Source organism: Watersipora subatra, chromosome 11 (assembly GCF_963576615.1).
Source record: "Watersipora subatra chromosome 11, tzWatSuba1.1, whole genome shotgun sequence".
Lineage (NCBI taxonomy): Eukaryota > Metazoa > Bryozoa > Gymnolaemata > Cheilostomatida > Watersiporidae > Watersipora > Watersipora subatra.
This window is the reverse complement of record NC_088718.1, coordinates 26,688,824-26,707,862: the sequence shown is the minus strand read 5'-3', so window position 1 is coordinate 26,707,862 and position 19,039 is coordinate 26,688,824. Positions and strand designations below refer to the sequence as shown.

At 35.5% G+C, this 19,039-nt stretch overlaps 1 protein-coding gene across 1 annotated transcript in view; it reads left to right on the top strand.

The window, feature by feature from the left end:
• Positions 1–6,444: 6,444 nt before the first annotated feature.
• LOC137407922 (NACHT and WD repeat domain-containing protein 2-like) overlaps positions 6,445–19,039 on the top strand; it is a 39,456-nt gene continuing 26,861 nt past the window's right edge. The window contains exons 1-5 of the mRNA XM_068094306.1: positions 6,445–6,523; positions 7,841–8,005; positions 13,864–13,952; positions 14,875–14,991; positions 17,907–18,077. Of these exons, the coding sequence (XP_067950407.1) occupies positions 6,445–6,523; positions 7,841–8,005; positions 13,864–13,952; positions 14,875–14,991; positions 17,907–18,077 (621 nt within the window). The remainder of the gene's footprint in view (positions 6,524–7,840; positions 8,006–13,863; positions 13,953–14,874; positions 14,992–17,906; positions 18,078–19,039) is intronic.

The following is a 19,039-nucleotide window of genomic DNA, read 5'->3' as shown; positions in this document are numbered from 1 at the left end:
TACTATTGTTATTACTACTGTTGCTAACTAACTAACTACTACAGTCTCATTTTAATTTTTAGATTTCCAAGCAAAGCAACTGAGAACTCTCGTTATTTACAATGGTATCGCAACCGCAGAAGAGTGAATAAGCCTGATCCTTGAGCACTTATCTGCAACGAACATTTCAATGATCCATGTTTTGACAGCAGGTTAAAACGTTTGACTGAAGTCATTTAAAGGTAATATTTTTCAATGTTGAACGATAGGTTTCAATGATTGAATTTAAAACCATATTGTCAAGCACAGTGTTGCAAGGTTGCTCAACTTGAAGTAGCTATATCTAAAAAAAAATTTTTAGAAACCTCAAACAGCACCCAAAACAGTGACAGCTGCCACAGCAAGTGCCTATGAATATGTCTGCAGCTTAGCAGTTGTGTGATCTGTTCTCTGGGATTCTTCATCTTCGTTTCTGGGATTTAATGTCCAATGTATAAATTATGCTGTCCTTTTTATCATGTATTAACTGTGTAAATGTTTTTTTCATTTCCTAGTTGTTGTAATAAAACTACATAATACCACTGCAAATCATAAATTCCAAATTGATAGTAATAACTTGCAATTTAGAACACAAATTATCTTTTTGGAACAAAAGAATCAAAAAAATTGATTTAAATAAAAAAAATCAAATAAATCAATAGAAATCGATTTTTTTGATTTAAAAAAATCATCGATTTTTAACAACCCTGCCTACAACACAACAGGGTAAGACATGGTGAATCTTTTCATATCAAATAACGGTAACGTGAATTTTGTTGCAAGTCAACCTTTAAGCTTTTTGCCTAAGATGGGTGTGAATGACATCCAGTGAAAATTGCCACATTTTCATTTTACATAGCAATATGGTAGCATTTTGAGCTGTTTTAGTTTCGTTTATTTTATTAGTTGTATTGTTGTTTATTAAAGGTACTATGTTTATGTGAATAAGACATTCATTTTTGTTGATTTTATGTAATTGTTATAATTGATGCTTTTGTTTAGTGGGTTGGAATAATAATCCTACTGTTACTCAGTTTAAGGCTACCTTCGCAAACTTATCAGCAAATGTGGTGCAGCATCAGATGCTAGTAAGACAGGTAATGTTACTGCTCAAAACGAGATTCTCATCATACAGGCTACTCCAGAAGTTGATCAGTTTGTGGAACTCAATGATTTCAGATGTCAAATTTCTGTTATAGGTAACAGTATAGTCTATATAGCTGGCTACATTGTGCAAAAGCTAACTAAAGTGCTGTCGTGACATTGGCCGTCAGTTGCTGGTTACCACTAAGTCAAGTATGCAGTACTGACATCTCTATACTCTACTCAAGCTACAAAACAATGGAGGATTGGTGCGTCCATCAGACGATGTCATCAGGATCCCGCTAGTTGCAGATCAATACTTTCGTATTCATACAAAGCCAGATCCACTCCATTGTGTGGTGTATTTTATCAGTAGTGTAAGATCTAGTGATGTGTTATGTTTTGGGAAACACGTTACGGATACGGCAGATGGCATATCCAACCACTGCGTCATTGATGAAAAACCTTATTCAGTCGTTTTATGATCTCCGACAGCATCATTATGCTAAAATCCTACACTCAAACTGCAAGGTGCATCTTTGTGGCATACAATACTAAAGTAGTACTTTTTAAAGGCCAGTAACAATATAATCACTGTAATATTCATCTGCAGCTGTTGTTGTGCTGTTATTCCTAATCTGATTTAGTTCTAAGAAACTGATGCACCTTGCAGAACAATATCCACTTCTATACAATTCTCCTTTTACACAGTTTCTGTAACGTGTATGTATAAGCTTAATCATCTGATTACACTAATTCCTGCATTTCCTTGTTTGCATTATTTTGATTATCCTCTATTACAACTGTTTTTAATTTCTGTTTAGTTGTTGCAGTAGTTCATTCCATTTTTTACAGATACTGTATTATACATATTATACATTCATGAGCTATTATCACTTAAATCTTGAAAACAGTTTCTGTTTTGGCAGCATACCTATGTGTGGTTTTTATCGAAATACTTCATGTGCTAAGTTTTTCCATATGCATTTATGCATAGGTAATATAAATTTTAATATAATGGAACAGTTGTTATTTGCCTGAATATATCATTTTCTGGGTTTATGCATTTGTAATACAACAGTTTGTATGAGTAACATGGTCCACGAAAATCTATTATACATCTACTTATCATTTGATTTATCCTACTCCATATGTTATAAATAGGTTTTCTTCTATCAGGGCACTCTAAACGTTGTGTAGGAGTAGCTTTCATTAAAACCCAGCTGGAAAATAAATATTCAACATGTACATTTCTGTCATTTTTCACCGTTTGTTTACAAACGGAACTAGCATTCGATTAGCTCTCCAATATGGCGCACACGTTACGTATTATTATCAACGCAAAAGTCACTTGATTGCCATTCCAAGGGTTTTAAGTTCAATAATTGATTTTCTCTGCTCCTAGACTATTAGTACAGCTTGATCGTAAAATAAAAATTTTCAATTGCCGACAATAATGAGGACGTATACGAGTGACGTTCTTTGGCGAAAAATACTCGAACAAGGTTGTCATAGCAAAGTGTAACTATATTTGGATAGCTATTCACGTGCCCGCAATCGGCGGTGATTACTTTTTTATTAATGCATTTTAGAGTAGGCAATCAATACCGAGCATGTTACGAGTGGGTAAGTGGCAATTCGGAAATGATGATTTTTACATTGTTCAATTTTCATTTTGTGCAACGTCAACGATGTGCTTGTAGTTTATTAGATTGCAAAATATCTGGTTTTGCCACGCGAGTGGACCGTTTGCTGTGCTGTTCATTACTAGCAAAAACTATTTGTTTAAGCTGGTTTTGTATTAGAGATGACCATTTCATTTTTCTTCTAATCCTATCTTACCCTAAAGTTATTTTGGTAATCAGCTTATAAAAGTTAATTTATCTCTTGACACAGCTTGAGTATTCATTCAAAAAGGTTTTCATACTTAACTGTTTTACAGTTAAACTGAAAATCTAATATCTGTTTATAATAACATTGGCATCAATTAATTTTTAAATGGAAAAGTTTCATTAAGTATGTTTAAACAAATAAAGACGCATCTCCATGTTGCATCAACTCCTGGTCAATGGTTTCATTTGAAAAAAATATAAATGAAGATCAAGGGTATATTACGATGTTAACGTGCAATGCTTGGAGAAGGTTTTTATTAAGCACAATAACTGCTTGCCTGCTGACTTCCAAACTTTTTAGACCATAGCAACAGTCAGAGTGTATACCTATTTTGGAAGAATTTATAAGCTCCGAAAACATTGATATTTTAAAGTTTATAATTTAGTGATAAACTATGTGAGCAATTCTCGAGGATTAAATGTGCTGTATGCTTAGCATATGGCAGGTAAATGCTGTGCTTGTTTTCACGAGTAGTTTTGCATCAACCGTGACTCTGTGATCCTGGCTGGACATGTCTGAGTCAAGTCAGTTGTAAGGGAACCTCAATGACTGGAAAAATGCTCAGTTGCAGAAAGCAATTTAAGGTTGGATGTTACTTCTGTCATCACCAGTAGCCTTTTTTGGGAATTGAACCTTAAACCGTTGTTTACAGGTCAGACATTGTAGTTCACTAGGCCACGGCAGTCGTAAACATTTATGATGGAAGGGATTATCCATTTTTCATCAGGCAATCTTTAATTTGTAATGCGTAAATGAGCATACGCTTTAATTTTCATGATTTAAGAGAATGTTGGAATATAGCTGTACATTTTCGTAAAGAAAGCACGTAGCCAAGTAAAAGTCCAATACAGGTTTTAAGAATGATCCTTTTAAATTTATGAACAATTTGACATAATGATGTTAAAATAGAGTTGGTAATAAATACTGTTATATAGAAGCTTATTAAAAGGCTTAAATTTAATAATAAAAGACATTCATTAACTATTTACAGTTCCACTAGTATGACAGGACTTGAACAAATCAATCTATTTTCTGTAATGAACCACACCATTAGAGACTTAGAGTATAATAGGCCAATATACAATTTTTAAATATCCATATATGAATCTTAGTTTGTCGTTGTCAGTTCGAATGTCTGCCTGTTCCATTATAGCTATCAAAATCTTACAATGAAAAGCTCGCTGCATGCTGGATTTAAACTCACAGAGATTGCAACCGCAAATTTCAAACTACGCATTTAATCACTGAGCTATACAATCTTTAGCATTCTACTGCTTTTATCATATATCATATACCGTATGCACACGCTAGATGTGCACTTTTGATTATTAACTAATATTACCTTTTACATTCGTGGTTTTTAGAAATTGTTTTAAAACTAGTTTTTTGCTACCATTACCTATCTTTTTAATTTGTAATTTTTAAATGTGATGTTACACTTTTATTTTCGGTTTTTGTAAGGTTCAATTGCTAAATCGGTAAAGGCTAATACTTTTCACATGGAAAATTGTATTATCTTGAGTAGGAATAGCCTCTACATCCTCTCACCATTCGGTCAGACAATGTCAGTCCGGTATCCCATTTTTATATGTGTACCGGTGTCAAGAGGTGAAGGTTTTGATGGATGGTGGATGTTTCTGGTGGAGCAGTAACCTTTTTTATACACACACACTTTTATGCAAGAATTGTTATTATTAATTCAACATTTTTAGAATTTCTATTTCGGCTTTTTTTCAGTTTGTATTAATTATATCGTTACCGAATCATCTTTTATCTTAATCATAGCAAAACAGACTCAATTTAGCTATCGCTTGCTAATTATTTCACATTCACATTTGAACCCTTTTATAACTGTTTTATTTTGTTTCTTTATTTACTTGACCTGCACAAAACATTTTCATCATAATATCAAGTTTGAAAGTTACAATTTTTTGACAAAGTTAGAAAACCTTTACAGTTGTTTAATTTTTTCTCCTAATTTATTTAAACTGCATGAAACATTTTTCTAATGATATGAAGTTTGAAAGTTAGAATGGCAAATGTGGTTATATGTTGAATACTAATGAATTTTCTGTCCAAAGACTTTTTTATTGTTCGGGCAAAGCCGGGCATTCAGTAGTCTCATAATAAAACAGCAATTCATATCGGTGGAGAAATAACAAGCTGTCACCAAACCCCTATTTGTATTGTCCAACTTTTTATTTCTATCAGTTAGGGGTAGTCTCTGCAGATGCTCGATCTGCACCATTTGAGACCTTTTGTTAGTGAGACCATTTCCAGAGTTACGTAATAGCAATACAAACATCATGCAGCTATAAATGTGTTTACAAACATGTATGCATCTTAAAAGTGATGCTGTTCTTATAGTTATATTGTGTAAGTTTTTTACAAATGCGTTGACATCTGTGATAGTACAACGTGCGGTTGTACAACCACAAGTGGCAAGACTGTATCACCTTAACATCTAAACTTGTACATACCAGCGGGTCCTCATTGTCTGACTGTATTAGCAACTTTCCATTGATTGTGAAAACACTTGAAAGAATAGCACAATTCCTCCTGAACTGTATATCATATTAATACGACAAACTTTTTGAAAACAATGAAACAACAGACATAAAATACAGGAAATAGTCTTTTTTTACACTTTTTTTAAAAAGTGATGTCTTAGAGGTAACTGAAGAAACATAATGGCTGCAGCACACTGAGTCGAACAGAGTGTGTGTATTTATTATGAATAGAAAAACAAATAGTTTTAATGTAATACGTATGCCAACCCTTGTTGCTGAGGAAACGCTTTTTAGTTTTCTAGATTTGTGTATCCCTGATCCTTCATTACCAAGATTTTCAACTTTGTCTAATTATATCCTTCGTTACTGAGAATTTTAATCAGTAAGTCCTTAGAAACTAATGTTCTGTCGGCAGCCATTTTCCTTTTCATTTTTCAGCCGTAAAGAAATGCTTTTGGTATTTTGGTGATATCTCAAAAGCTAAGAGTTCAATGGTAGCTTCAGAATTGAACTAAGAATGTATCATGCACAAATCGACCGACTAAACTTTTGTAATCCCACATAAACCGAATGTGTGGAAAGCACAAAGTGAAACTACGCTGCTAAGTTCACCCAGGAGTGGATCAAGGGAAAAAACAACCCTCTGAATCATCTCAAAATATATTCTAGAAAATCCTATTAATTTATTTTAATTCTCACTACCACTTGGTTGGTTTGATAGACAGCGGTCATATACTGATGACCCCAACAACTTACCATGACATGCCCATGCTGCTGCTGATGCCCATTGGATGTGTGTCAACTCAAACTGGTGTGAACAACAACTGAATAACGTTGATGATGATTGGTGAGTATATTTAATATATATTTACCTAATGCCGTTTTCTGTGCTTTGCTCTTCAGATTGAATTTGAAGGTTTTGCTCAAGAAAACTGCAAAAATGATACATGCTGATGATACAGAAGAAACTGTATCTTCCGCATCAACTTCAAAAAACAAGGAAGAAAAGCATGACAAAGGTGGGCTACAAATAACCTGTCACTATGCATGACATTATTCTGATCACAGGCTATGGACAATATGCCAAAAGAATTCAGGGTTTTAGAAAGTCTGCAAACAGCAGAACAAAATGGAAGTTAATAGACAATGTTGAAGTCATGTTTTGTTTGCACAAATATTACTGCTTGCTCTATGCTGTGAGCTGTCTTTTCTCTACAGCGCCCGGCTCGCTAACTTTTGCTCCCTTGCTATTTCTTAGTAGTGTATGTACAACATTGCATTGGCTCTAGTAATCATTAACAGAATGATGTTTCATATTACATGCCAAAATAACAATAAAAAGACAGAAATCAGGAATTATTGAGTGAGTTGAACTAAAGAATTTTAAAAGTTGTTAATCTAATAGTCATATGGAGGAGTCGAGATAGTGAATTGAACGTTGTAGTAACAGAACGTTCATAAACTGCAAGATATGTTGGTGTTATGAAATAGAAACTATGTATGGAAGGAAAAGTACAAATATTCTTAGCCTAGTTTACTCAGGATTTTAAAACCTGTAACACAAATACAGAAACGAGCAAGTTTGGGAGAAGGCAATACGCTGAAAGATTTTGTAATATGATTGATGGAAGTATGGTGAGCTGAGATATGTGATCGGTACTATACAAGTCTTAGTATGGATTTTTGTAAGAGGAATATTCTTATCTGCTGTTGGAAGGGTGATACAAGGAAATATAGGCCTATATATCAACACCATTGATCAAAAGACAGTGCATAAATCGAAAGTAAAACACTAGTGCTGTCCTTTCTGTTTATGAAGCATCTGGAATAATCAAACTAAAACATTTACTTCTCATTATTTCAAGCTGTATAATGTCTTTACTTAATATTTATAATGACACTTTACTTATCACCATCAACTCTGCAGTTTTGCAGTAATAAGTGGTTGTTGCTTTGTGTAACATATTTCTACAACAATTTATTTGTACAGAATATTAAATGAGTGAGCGTGTCACAGGCATCTCATACAAGGTCTCCATCATGGGAGGACTGCATTTTTATGTACTGCCCTCTGGTAGGCTATGCCCTCTCCTATCTCTCTCAGATGCGTCATATCAGGCTGACTGACATACTCGGAGGGCGTGTCCGTTGTGTCGGTCTTGTTTAGTTTGGCTGGCTAGTCTTGGCTATCGCTCGGCTGATTTCCACCACAATACTGACAGCTTGTGTTGTCCAATACCATGATAACTGCGTGTAATGTGTTTCACTGTCTAAGTTTATGATTGGTAGTTTGCCTATGTCTATAAGCTGCTGTTAATACCAATCAACTTCTACAGATCCCATAGAGGTAGAGTCAACCATTTGGGCAGAACGTACACCAGCGCCAGAATGGAAGCCTACAGATCAGGAACTTCCTCGTTATGTATTTAGTGGGCGGCTCAAGTACCTACCCCTACCCGCTAATAAGGTGGTCAAGATTTTTCTTAGCTCCACATTCACAGGTTAGTTCAAACTCATGAATGCTGTCCGTTTTTTATCACTAATACGTAACACTCTGTATTATGTATTGGTGTCTACTTTCTGTCTCTCTGATTATTGTCTTACACTCTGTTTATTGTATACCACTCTGTCTACTGTCTATCACTCTGTCTACTGTCTATCACTCTGTCTATTGTATATTACTCTGTCTACTGTCTATCACTCTGTCTACTGTATATCACTCTGTCCATTGTATACCACTCTGTCTACTGTCTATCACTTTGTCTACTGTCTATTACTCTGTCCACTGTCTATCACTCTGTCTACTGTATATCACTCTGTCCATTGTCTATCACTCTGTCTACTGTCTATCACTCTGTCTACTGTCTATCACTTTGTCTACTGTCTATTACTCTGTCTACTGTATATCACTCTGTCCATTGTATACCACTCTGTCTACTGTCTATCACTCTGTCTACTGTCTATCACTCTGTCTATTGTATATTACTCTGTCTACTGTCTATCACTCTGTCTACTGTATATCACTCTGTCTACTGTATATCACTCTGTCCATTGTCTATCACTCTGTCTACTGTCTATCACTCTGTCTACTGTCTATCACTTTGTCTACTGTCTATTACTCTGTCTACTGTATATCACTCTGTCCATTGTATACCACTCTGTCTACTGTCTATCACTCTGTCTACTGTCTATCACTCTGTCTGTTGTATATTACTCTGTCTACTGTCTAGCACTCTGTCTACTGTATATCACTCTGTCCATTGTATACCACTCTGTCTACTGTATATCACTCTGTCCATTGTATACCACTCTGTCTACTGTCTATCACTCTGTCTACTGTCTATCACCCTGTTCATTGTCTATCACTCTGTCTACTGTCTAACACTCTGTCTATTGTATATCACTCTGTCTACTGTATATCACTCTGTCTACTGTATATCACTCAGGTCTACTGTCTATCACTCTGTCTACTGTATATCACTCTGTCTACTGTCTATCACTCTGTCTACTGTCTATCACTCTGTTTACTGTATATCACTCTGTCTACTGTATATCACTCTGTTTACTGTATATCACTCTGTCTACTGTATATCACTCTGTCTACTGTATATCACTCTGTCTACTGTCTATCACTCTGTCTACTGTATATCACTCTGTCTACTGTATATCACTCTGTCTACTGTCTATCACTCTGTCTACTGTCTATCACTCTGTTTACTGTATATCACTCTGTCTATTGTATATCACTCTGTCTACTGTCTATCACCCTGTCCATTGTCTATCACTCTGTCTACTGTCTAACACTCTGTCTATTGTATATCACTCTGTCTACTGTATATCAATTTGTCTACTGTCTATCACTCTGTCTACTGTATATCACTCTGTCTACTGTATATCACTCTGTCTACTGTCTATCACTCTGTCTACTGTCTATCACTCTGTTTACTGTATATCACTCTGTCTACTGTATATCACTCTGTTTACTGTATATCACCCTGTCTACTGTATATCACTCTGTCTACTGTATATCACTCTGTCTACTGTATATCACTCTGTCTACTGTCTATCACTCTGTTTACTGTATATCACTCTGTCTACTGTATATCACTCTGTTTACTGTATATCACTCTGTCTAATGTATATCACTCTGTCTATTGTCTATCAGTCTGTCTACTGTCTATCACTATGTCTACTGTCTATCACTCTGTTTATTGTATATCACTCTGTCTACTGTATATCACTCTGTTTATTGTATATCACTCTGTCTACTGTCTATCACCCTGTCTACTGTCTATCACTGTCTACTGTCTATCACACTGTCTACTGTATATCACTCTGTCTATTGTCTATCACTCTGTCTTTTGTCTATCACTCTGTCTACTGTCTATCACTCTGTCTATTGTCTATCACTATGTCTACTGTCTATCACTATGTCTACTGTCTATCACTCTGTCCACTGTCTATCACTCTGTCTACTGTCTATCACTCTGTCTATTGTATATCAGTCTGTCTATTGTATATCACTCTGTTTACTGTCTATTACTCTGTCTATTGTCTATCACTCTGTCTATTGTCTATCACTCTGTCTACTGTCTATCACTCTGGCTATTGTCTATCACTCTGTCTACTGTCTATCACTCTGTCTATTGTATATCAGTCTGTCTATTGTATATCACTCTGTCTACTGTCTATTACTCTGTCTATTGTCTATCACTCTGTCTATTGTCTATCACTCAGTCTACTGTCTATCACTCTGTCTACTGTCTATCACTCTGTCTACTGTCTATCACTCTGTCTACTGTCTATCATTCTGTCTACTGTATCTCACTCTGTCTACTGTCTATCACGCTGTCTACTGTCTATCACTCTGTTTACTGTCTATCACTCTATATACTGTATCTCACTCTGTCTACTGTCTATCACTCTGTCTATAGTCTATCACTCTGTCTACTGTCTATCACTCTGTCTATTGTATATCAGTCTGTCTATTGTATATCACTCTGTCTACTGTCTATTACTCTGTCTATTGTCTATCACTCTGTCTATTGTCTATCACTCTGTTTACTGTCTATCACTCTGTCTATTGTCTATCACTCGGTCTACTGTCTATCACTCTGTCTATTGTATATCAGTCTGTCTATTGTATATCACTCTGTCTACTGTATATCACTCTGTCTACTGTATATCACTCTGTCTACTGTCTATCACTCTGTTTACTGTATATCACTCTGTCTACTGTATATCACTCTGTTTACTGTATATCACTCTGTCTAATGTATATCACTCTGTCTATTGTCTATCAGTCTGTCTACTGTCTATCACTATGTCTACTGTCTATCACTCTGTTTATTGTATATCACTCTGTCTACTGTATATCACTCTGTTTATTGTATATCACTCTGTCTACTGTCTATCACCCTGTCTACTGTCTATCACTGTCTACTGTCTATCACACTGTCTACTGTATATCACTCTGTCTATTGTCTATCACTCTGTCTTTTGTCTATCACTCTGTCTACTGTCTATCACTCTGTCTATTGTCTATCACTATGTCTACTGTCTATCACTATGTCTACTGTCTATCACTCTGTCCACTGTCTATCACTCTGTCTACTGTCTATCACTCTGTCTATTGTATATCAGTCTGTCTATTGTATATCACTCTGTTTACTGTCTATTACTCTGTCTATTGTCTATCACTCTGTCTATTGTCTATCACTCTGTCTACTGTCTATCACTCTGGCTATTGTCTATCACTCTGTCTACTGTCTATCACTCTGTCTATTGTATATCAGTCTGTCTATTGTATATCACTCTGTCTACTGTCTATTACTCTGTCTATTGTCTATCACTCTGTCTATTGTCTATCACTCAGTCAACTGTCTATCACTCTGTCTACTGTCTATCACTCTGTCTACTGTCTATCACTCTGTCTACTGTCTATCATTCTGTCTACTGTATCTCACTCTGTCTACTGTCTATCACGCTGTCTACTGTCTATCACTCTGTTTACTGTCTATCACTCTATATACTGTATCTCACTCTGTCTACTGTCTATCACTCTGTCTATTGTATATCACTCTGTCTACTGTATATCACTCTGTCTACTGTATATCACTCTGTCTACTGTCTATCACTCTGTCTACTGTCTATCATTCTGTCTACTGTATCTCACTCTGTCTACTGTCTATCACGCTGTCTACTGTCTATCACTCTGTCTACTGTATATCACTCTGTCTACTGTATATCACTCTGTCTACTGTCTATCACTCTGTTTACTGTATATCACTCTGTCTACTGTATATCACTCTGTTTACTGTATATCACTCTGTCTAATGTATATCACTCTGTCTATTGTCTATCAGTCTGTCTACTGTCTATCACTATGTCTACTGTCTATCACTCTGTTTATTGTATATCACTCTGTCTACTGTATATCACTCTGTTTATTGTATATCACTCTGTCTACTGTCTATCACCCTGTCTACTGTCTATCACTGTCTACTGTCTATCACACTGTCTACTGTATATCACTCTGTCTATTGTCTATCACTCTGTCTTTTGTCTATCACTCTGTCTACTGTCTATCACTCTGTCTATTGTCTATCACTATGTCTACTGTCTATCACTATGTCTACTGTCTATCACTCTGTCCACTGTCTATCACTCTGTCTACTGTCTATCACTCTGTCTATTGTATATCAGTCTGTCTATTGTATATCACTCTGTTTACTGTCTATTACTCTGTCTATTGTCTATCACTCTGTCTATTGTCTATCACTCTGTCTACTGTCTATCACTCTGGCTATTGTCTATCACTCTGTCTACTGTCTATCACTCTGTCTATTGTATATCAGTCTGTCTATTGTATATCACTCTGTCTACTGTCTATTACTCTGTCTATTGTCTATCACTCTGTCTATTGTCTATCACTCAGTCTACTGTCTATCACTCTGTCTACTGTCTATCACTCTGTCTACTGTCTATCACTCTGTCTACTGTCTATCATTCTGTCTACTGTATCTCACTCTGTCTACTGTCTATCACGCTGTCTACTGTCTATCACTCTGTTTACTGTCTATCACTCTATATACTGTATCTCACTCTGTCTACTGTCTATCACTCTGTCTATAGTCTATCACTCTGTCTACTGTCTATCACTCTGTCTATTGTATATCAGTCTGTCTATTGTATATCACTCTGTCTACTGTCTATTACTCTGTCTATTGTCTATCACTCTGTCTATTGTCTATCACTCTGTTTACTGTCTATCACTCTGTCTATTGTCTATCACTCGGTCTACTGTCTATCACTCTGTCTATTGTATATCAGTCTGTCTATTGTATATCACTCTGTCTACTGTATCTCACTCTGTCTACTGTCTATCACTCTGTCTACTGTCTATCACCCTGTCTACTGTCTATCACTCTGTCTATTGTCTATCACTCAGTCTACTGTCTATCACTCTGTCTACTGTATATCACTCAGTCTATTGTATATCACCTTGTCCATTGTATATGGCTCTGTCTAACATTCTATCCACAGCACTGTTAGACCCTCGGTCTACTGTCTATCACTCTGTCTAGTGTTAAAAACAATGTTTACTACTGTTTAACACCATATTTTCTGCCTAAAACTGACTACTGGCTAACAAACTGTTTAACACTCTGTCTACTGTTCATCACCCTGCCTACTGGCTAAAAATCTGCCTCCTGCTTATCATGCCGTCTACTTTCCATTACTCTATCTGGTGTCTATCACTATGTCTACAGTTCAACACTTTGACTAGTGTCCACCAGTTTGTCTACTGCCTAACGTTCTGTCCTGTGTCTAACACTCTCTCTAGCATCCATCAATCCATCACTCTGTCTACAGTTAGACCCAGTGTCTATCACTCTTTCTAGTGTTCAGCACTCTGTCTAGTGCTTAACACTCTGTCTAGTGTTTTACACTCTGTCTACTGTTTAACACTCTGTTTAGTGTCTAATATTCTCCATATTGTCTATCACTCTGTTTCCTGCATAACACTTTGTCCACTCAATCGTATAACACATCGACTACTGTCAAAAACTCTGTCTAGTTTATAACTCTGTTTGTTTAGTAATCTGTCTGCAGCTGTCTAACAAACTATCCACCATTCTATAAACTATCCTGGTAGTGAGAGTAACTAGTGCCATCACTTATAATCAGTTGACAGTTCTAGTATTTCAAGCATTTAAGTCTGTTAATCATTTGCTATCTTATCTTACAATTAATATGTCGAACAGACTTTGCTTTTTCTCAACTAAGCATTTCCTTGCCCCTGTTCCATATTTATTAGACACTCAATGACTCCAAGGCTATCTGTTTATTACTTCAGATATGTATGTCGAGAGAAACTATCTCCTCACTGAGATCTATCCCCGTCTCCAGCAGTTCTGTCAGAATGAATACAGCCTTGAGTTTCAGGTATCACTGTTTCACATGTTGAGCTTTTAAACGAGATCTAAAATGGAGTTTATATGAATGAAACTTTTTTGGCTAGAACATCTTCAGCATTTCTGGTCAGTTCAGCCAGGGTTTGCTTTGTAATGCTAATATTTGTATATAAGTTCATTTGACTAAAGTATTCTTCCAGAGTTAGCCATTCCACTTGTGATTAGCACATAATTTATACTCGGGTGTCAGTCAGAGTTCCGTCTCTTTTCATTGGTCAAATGGAATACCAAGATATCAGTAAATTGAGATACGCTATAGTCTCCAACTTATACCTCAGTATACAGTGTCACAGAGTTAGATAATTTGTAATACGTATTACTACTGCTTAGTGCAATGGCAAGCATGTGATTTAAGAGTTGTCCACTCTATATGATGATTGCTAAAATATCTTGCTTCTCAGTTTCTTTGACTTTTCATTATTTATTAAAACTTGTGTACATATATTTTTGCAGTTGTAATTAATTTTTGATCGACTGAATAATAAATTGTTAGATTTTTTCAACTACAGTATCTGATTACATGATGATTGACTCATTAATATTGAATCATGTGTTGAAGATTTTTTGTGGGTATGTTAGCGTAGTTTATAGGTACCTTATACTTTAGCAGTCTAGTGTACTATAAGAGACTGTCAGATGTGCCGATAAAGTGCAGAGAATAAGTATGTGAACAATTATTCTCAAATAAGGAAGTGTGAACAATTAGCGCAGATGGTAGCACACCTGGTGCTAAGCAGAAGGTTGCGAGTTCAAATCCCGAATGATGCAATCTTTTTTCCAACCTGCAACCTTGACTTTGGACAAACAGACAGGACTTCTATTGTAGTAGAGATCGCTAAGGATTAAATGTTTTATTAATACCCTTTCATATCTTTATAAATGTTTTTTACCAGGTTGTTGACATGAGGTGGGGGGTGCGGGATGAAGCTCAACAAGACCACTCCGGATCTAAGACTTGCATGGATGAACTCAGATCATGCCAGGAGTTGTCCCTTGGACCAAACTTTGTGGTGAGTTGCAACTAGAGCTCAGGTGAACAGAAGTGGTGAGTTTTTATAAAATTGTGTAAATCCAAGTCTGCATGTTTTTTCAATGCAGCACAAGGAGAGTCAAAGAAGAGACAAAAAGCTTTGGGATATTTTTTAAAAAGAGTTGTTAAGTCATGTGAAATGTTTAAACCTATATAATTAGCTATTTAAGGTGATACATTAACTGAAATATTATATATTATATACTAGCAGTGATCATGGTGATGCCTGAGATTTCTTTCATGTTTAATCCGATAGCAGGTGGATGTTTAAGGAGCTGGTTCTCAAAAACCAGAAGAGTTTTCAAATTAAATACTTTTAGTGACCTGGTGGAAATCACAGGGCATATGCGAGTGACATTTAGCAATATTGGGTCAGAAATAGCGTTTCCACTTTTGTCTGTGAAAACTCTGTGCGGAAACGTTTCCACAAACTAATGGAAATGTTAGTCTGTGGTAGCGTTTCCACAGACTAATGGAAATGTTTCCACAGACGAACAGACAAACTTGCGCCATGATAAAGTGTGATTTGTTAATATAGATTATAAATATCATATATATAAAATATATACATAAATCTCAAAGTTTGTCTGTATGTGTATACTTCGGTATGTCCGGCAATAGCTATTAAAATCTTGGAATTAAATTCTCACATTGTGCTGGATTTGAACTCACGAAAACAGTAACTTTAGGTTTGTAATCCTACTGTTTAACCACGAGATTACGAAGGATCTTATGATTCATAGCTCTTACTATATAACGTATACACCCTTTTCCGATTTCACACGCTATATGACTTTTTAATTGAAACTCTATTAACTCTATGAAACACGGTGCTTTTTTGTCCTCCCCGTACTAGGGCTAATTTGTTTTTCGCAAACAATTTCAACAAACATTTCTCCCAAAACTAAAATTTGGTGATCGTATTTTAGTTCAGCATCATCCGATATGGTAAAAATGGGTTCGCAAACAGTCATAAAATTTGAGTAATGAAATTTGAGAAATGAGTCATAAAATTTTGGGTAAAAGTTTAACTAAAATGCACACTAGACCTTCCTTCAAGTATGTGTTTAGTAAGCTAAATTCATATAACTTAGATTCAGTGTTTATGTTACACATCTGTCTTGAAGGTAAGAACTCGGCATGTAGTACATTGTAATGTTACATTTTCTTGCAGATCATAACCACAAAATGCACTAAAGTTATTGTAGGTAATTATGGCTTTGTGTACCTTAGTAACAAAACAATATGCTAAAGGTTAACATATTGTTTTGTTACTATTTTTTAATGATGATGATTTTTACCAGGCAGTGATTGCATAAGATAATTACTATGGTTTTCTATACCACTCTATATGTCTATAAGATATTTTTGTATTATGATGCCAACACTGAACCGAACTAGAATCATATAATACTATACCAAATAGTTTTTCATTGTAATTGTAGTTAAACAGATTATATTTAGCCATTATTTGCTATTGATTTCACATTTACATTTAAACACTGTTACAGTTTTATTTTTTCTCCTATTTTATTTTAACAGAACACTTCTTTCATTATATGAGATTTGAAAGTTACTGTTGTTTGAAAAAGTTTGAAAACCTTTAAAGTTTTTTTTTTCTTCTCTTGATTCATTTGAACTGCACAAAAAACACTTTTCCCTGAAGTTTGATATGAAGTTTAAAAGTTAGACTGGTAAATGTTGTATGTTCAAAAACAATCAATGTTCTGTCCAGAATTTTTTTTATTTTCTGGGCAATGCTGAGCATTCACCTAGTATTACATGTATATATACCGTATTATAAATTTCTGAAGATTGAGAGTGCAATATATAAAAGTTAAATGGATTTATTTTTAGTGATGCATTTAAAAAAAGTTTGTAAAATTCTAACAACCAAAATGATGTAACAGAAAGTAGTTGTGACATCCTTATGAAGAGCTAAGGCTATGTACTAAGCTTGCTAAAGCTTTATATTAATGATAGTAAATGTAGCCATGGTTCCCTTCATCACGAAATCAACTGCATATAACTGCTTCCACTTCACATCTCAGTAGGGTTCATTTTTGTCAGCAGAACGGTCAGATAGTTGGTTCTCAGGCTTTTGGTATTGAAGACATCATTGCTATGTTATAAGTTATATTCCCTTAGTACCATTGCGTAGATTTGAAACAATGCTATCATTATTGTCTCAGCTCATAAACACTGTGTTTCCATGCTCTGAATAGATTCAAAGTTGCCCGCTGCCAACGAATTTACACCCTATCGTTTCAACAATTTGGAGTTGCACTGTATAGATCTTCCAAGATTCATGATGTGTCTTTCAAAACCAAACTTGTTAAAGTAGGCTCAATTTTTGGGTCAATGCCACTTTTTGGTTCATGTTTTTTAGTAACTAGACAACTAGTTGCACTAAACTAGGATATCTGATCGAAATGCTAAAATTCTTTTGCCTCCATTGAGGAGAGCTAGTAGAGTAGCAGTCTCACAATGATGTAAATGATGTCTAATAGTTCACTCACAGCGGATGCCTTCGCACAACTTTAGCAAAGTAAAAGGGCGTCGAATGCGTTTGGATTTTACTGTTTCTATGATTCAGAGTGGAAGCAACTTCAAACCGATTCAAAGCATGAAAGTTTAGCGAATGAGGCTAGCTTTTAGTGTGGTTTCAGACTTTTTCTTTCTTAATGTGGCTTCGGAGAGACAGACAGACAAACACTGCTCTTATTATAGTAAAAATTATTATCTATTATTTTACTATCTGTGTAGCTTCTGTATATGTACACAGATAGTGTATGCACTAACATGGTTGATTGTGCTAAGGGACAAGTTTGTGCATTTCTCGGCGACATCTGATGTTTAGTTCGCTAACATGATTTTATTTGGCTACTGTAACAGTGCCTGCTGGGTCAAAGTTATGGGAATCGACCTCTCCAGTCTGAGATAAGCCTTCATGACTGGGAGATCATTGTAAGCGCTTTAGAAAGCCTTGGGGGAGAAGGACTTAACCTCCTTAAGGACTGGTACCAGCGGGATGACAACGGAATACCAGCAACTATGATACTTATGGTGAGATATTAAGCTAATTTTTCATGGTTACCAATTGGAATACAAATTACTCTCTGAATTGAAATGGATGTTTAGCCTGAGAGTCACATGACCAAGATATGACTTGGAGGGTAACTCACATCAAGTTTTATAAGAGAGTAGATTTTTTCTATCCTTTGAGATTTTGTTTGATGTTCAAAGTGATCTGACTGTCAGGATGTTTCAGGATTAAAATCAACAAAAATGAATTGCAGTTAAAATGCTTTGAAGACAAATACTTTTCCAAAAACAATGTCAATAGTAGCACTTCCTGTTTGTAACTCTCATTATGACATCACCATTAAGTTACAGGGTTACGGTTCTCTATTTCCTCATGGTTGTTAGAATAAAACTACAAATATAGCCTTATATACTTTGCTATAGATGTTTCAAATGATTTAAATTAGGTTGGTTAGAATTAGTCCCCTAGTTTTCCTCTAAATGCTGTGTATACATAATATAATGCATATATGTGTATGCATACATAATACTATGTAATACAAGTACCCAATGCTGATGAGATTGTATATTTATCACTTACAAACAATATGCATGACCATTGACATCCTTTTTCGTCTGAGCATTTCAATTGTGATCAAGTTTTTTCGATTTCAATCTTGAAATATTCTGGTAGTCAGAAGTCAGATCACTTCAAGCAACAAACAAAACCTTTAAATTTGAAGTGAATGACTCTTTCATCTTTTAGCAGGTTTTCATTCAAAGTAGTCCCTGACATGGCAGAAGATTATTTATAAGGTTACTAACTGATGGGTTGGAGAGTTAATAAAATAATAACCTCTATTTAAAGCTATACAGACGGTTCCCTACTTACGAACATTCGAGTTACGAACAACGGTACATATACGAACAGGTCTGCGCGTAGGCACTACTCAGAAGCACCACCCAGCATCCACCTTTCTCTGCCCAGTTCGTTGCAGTGCATA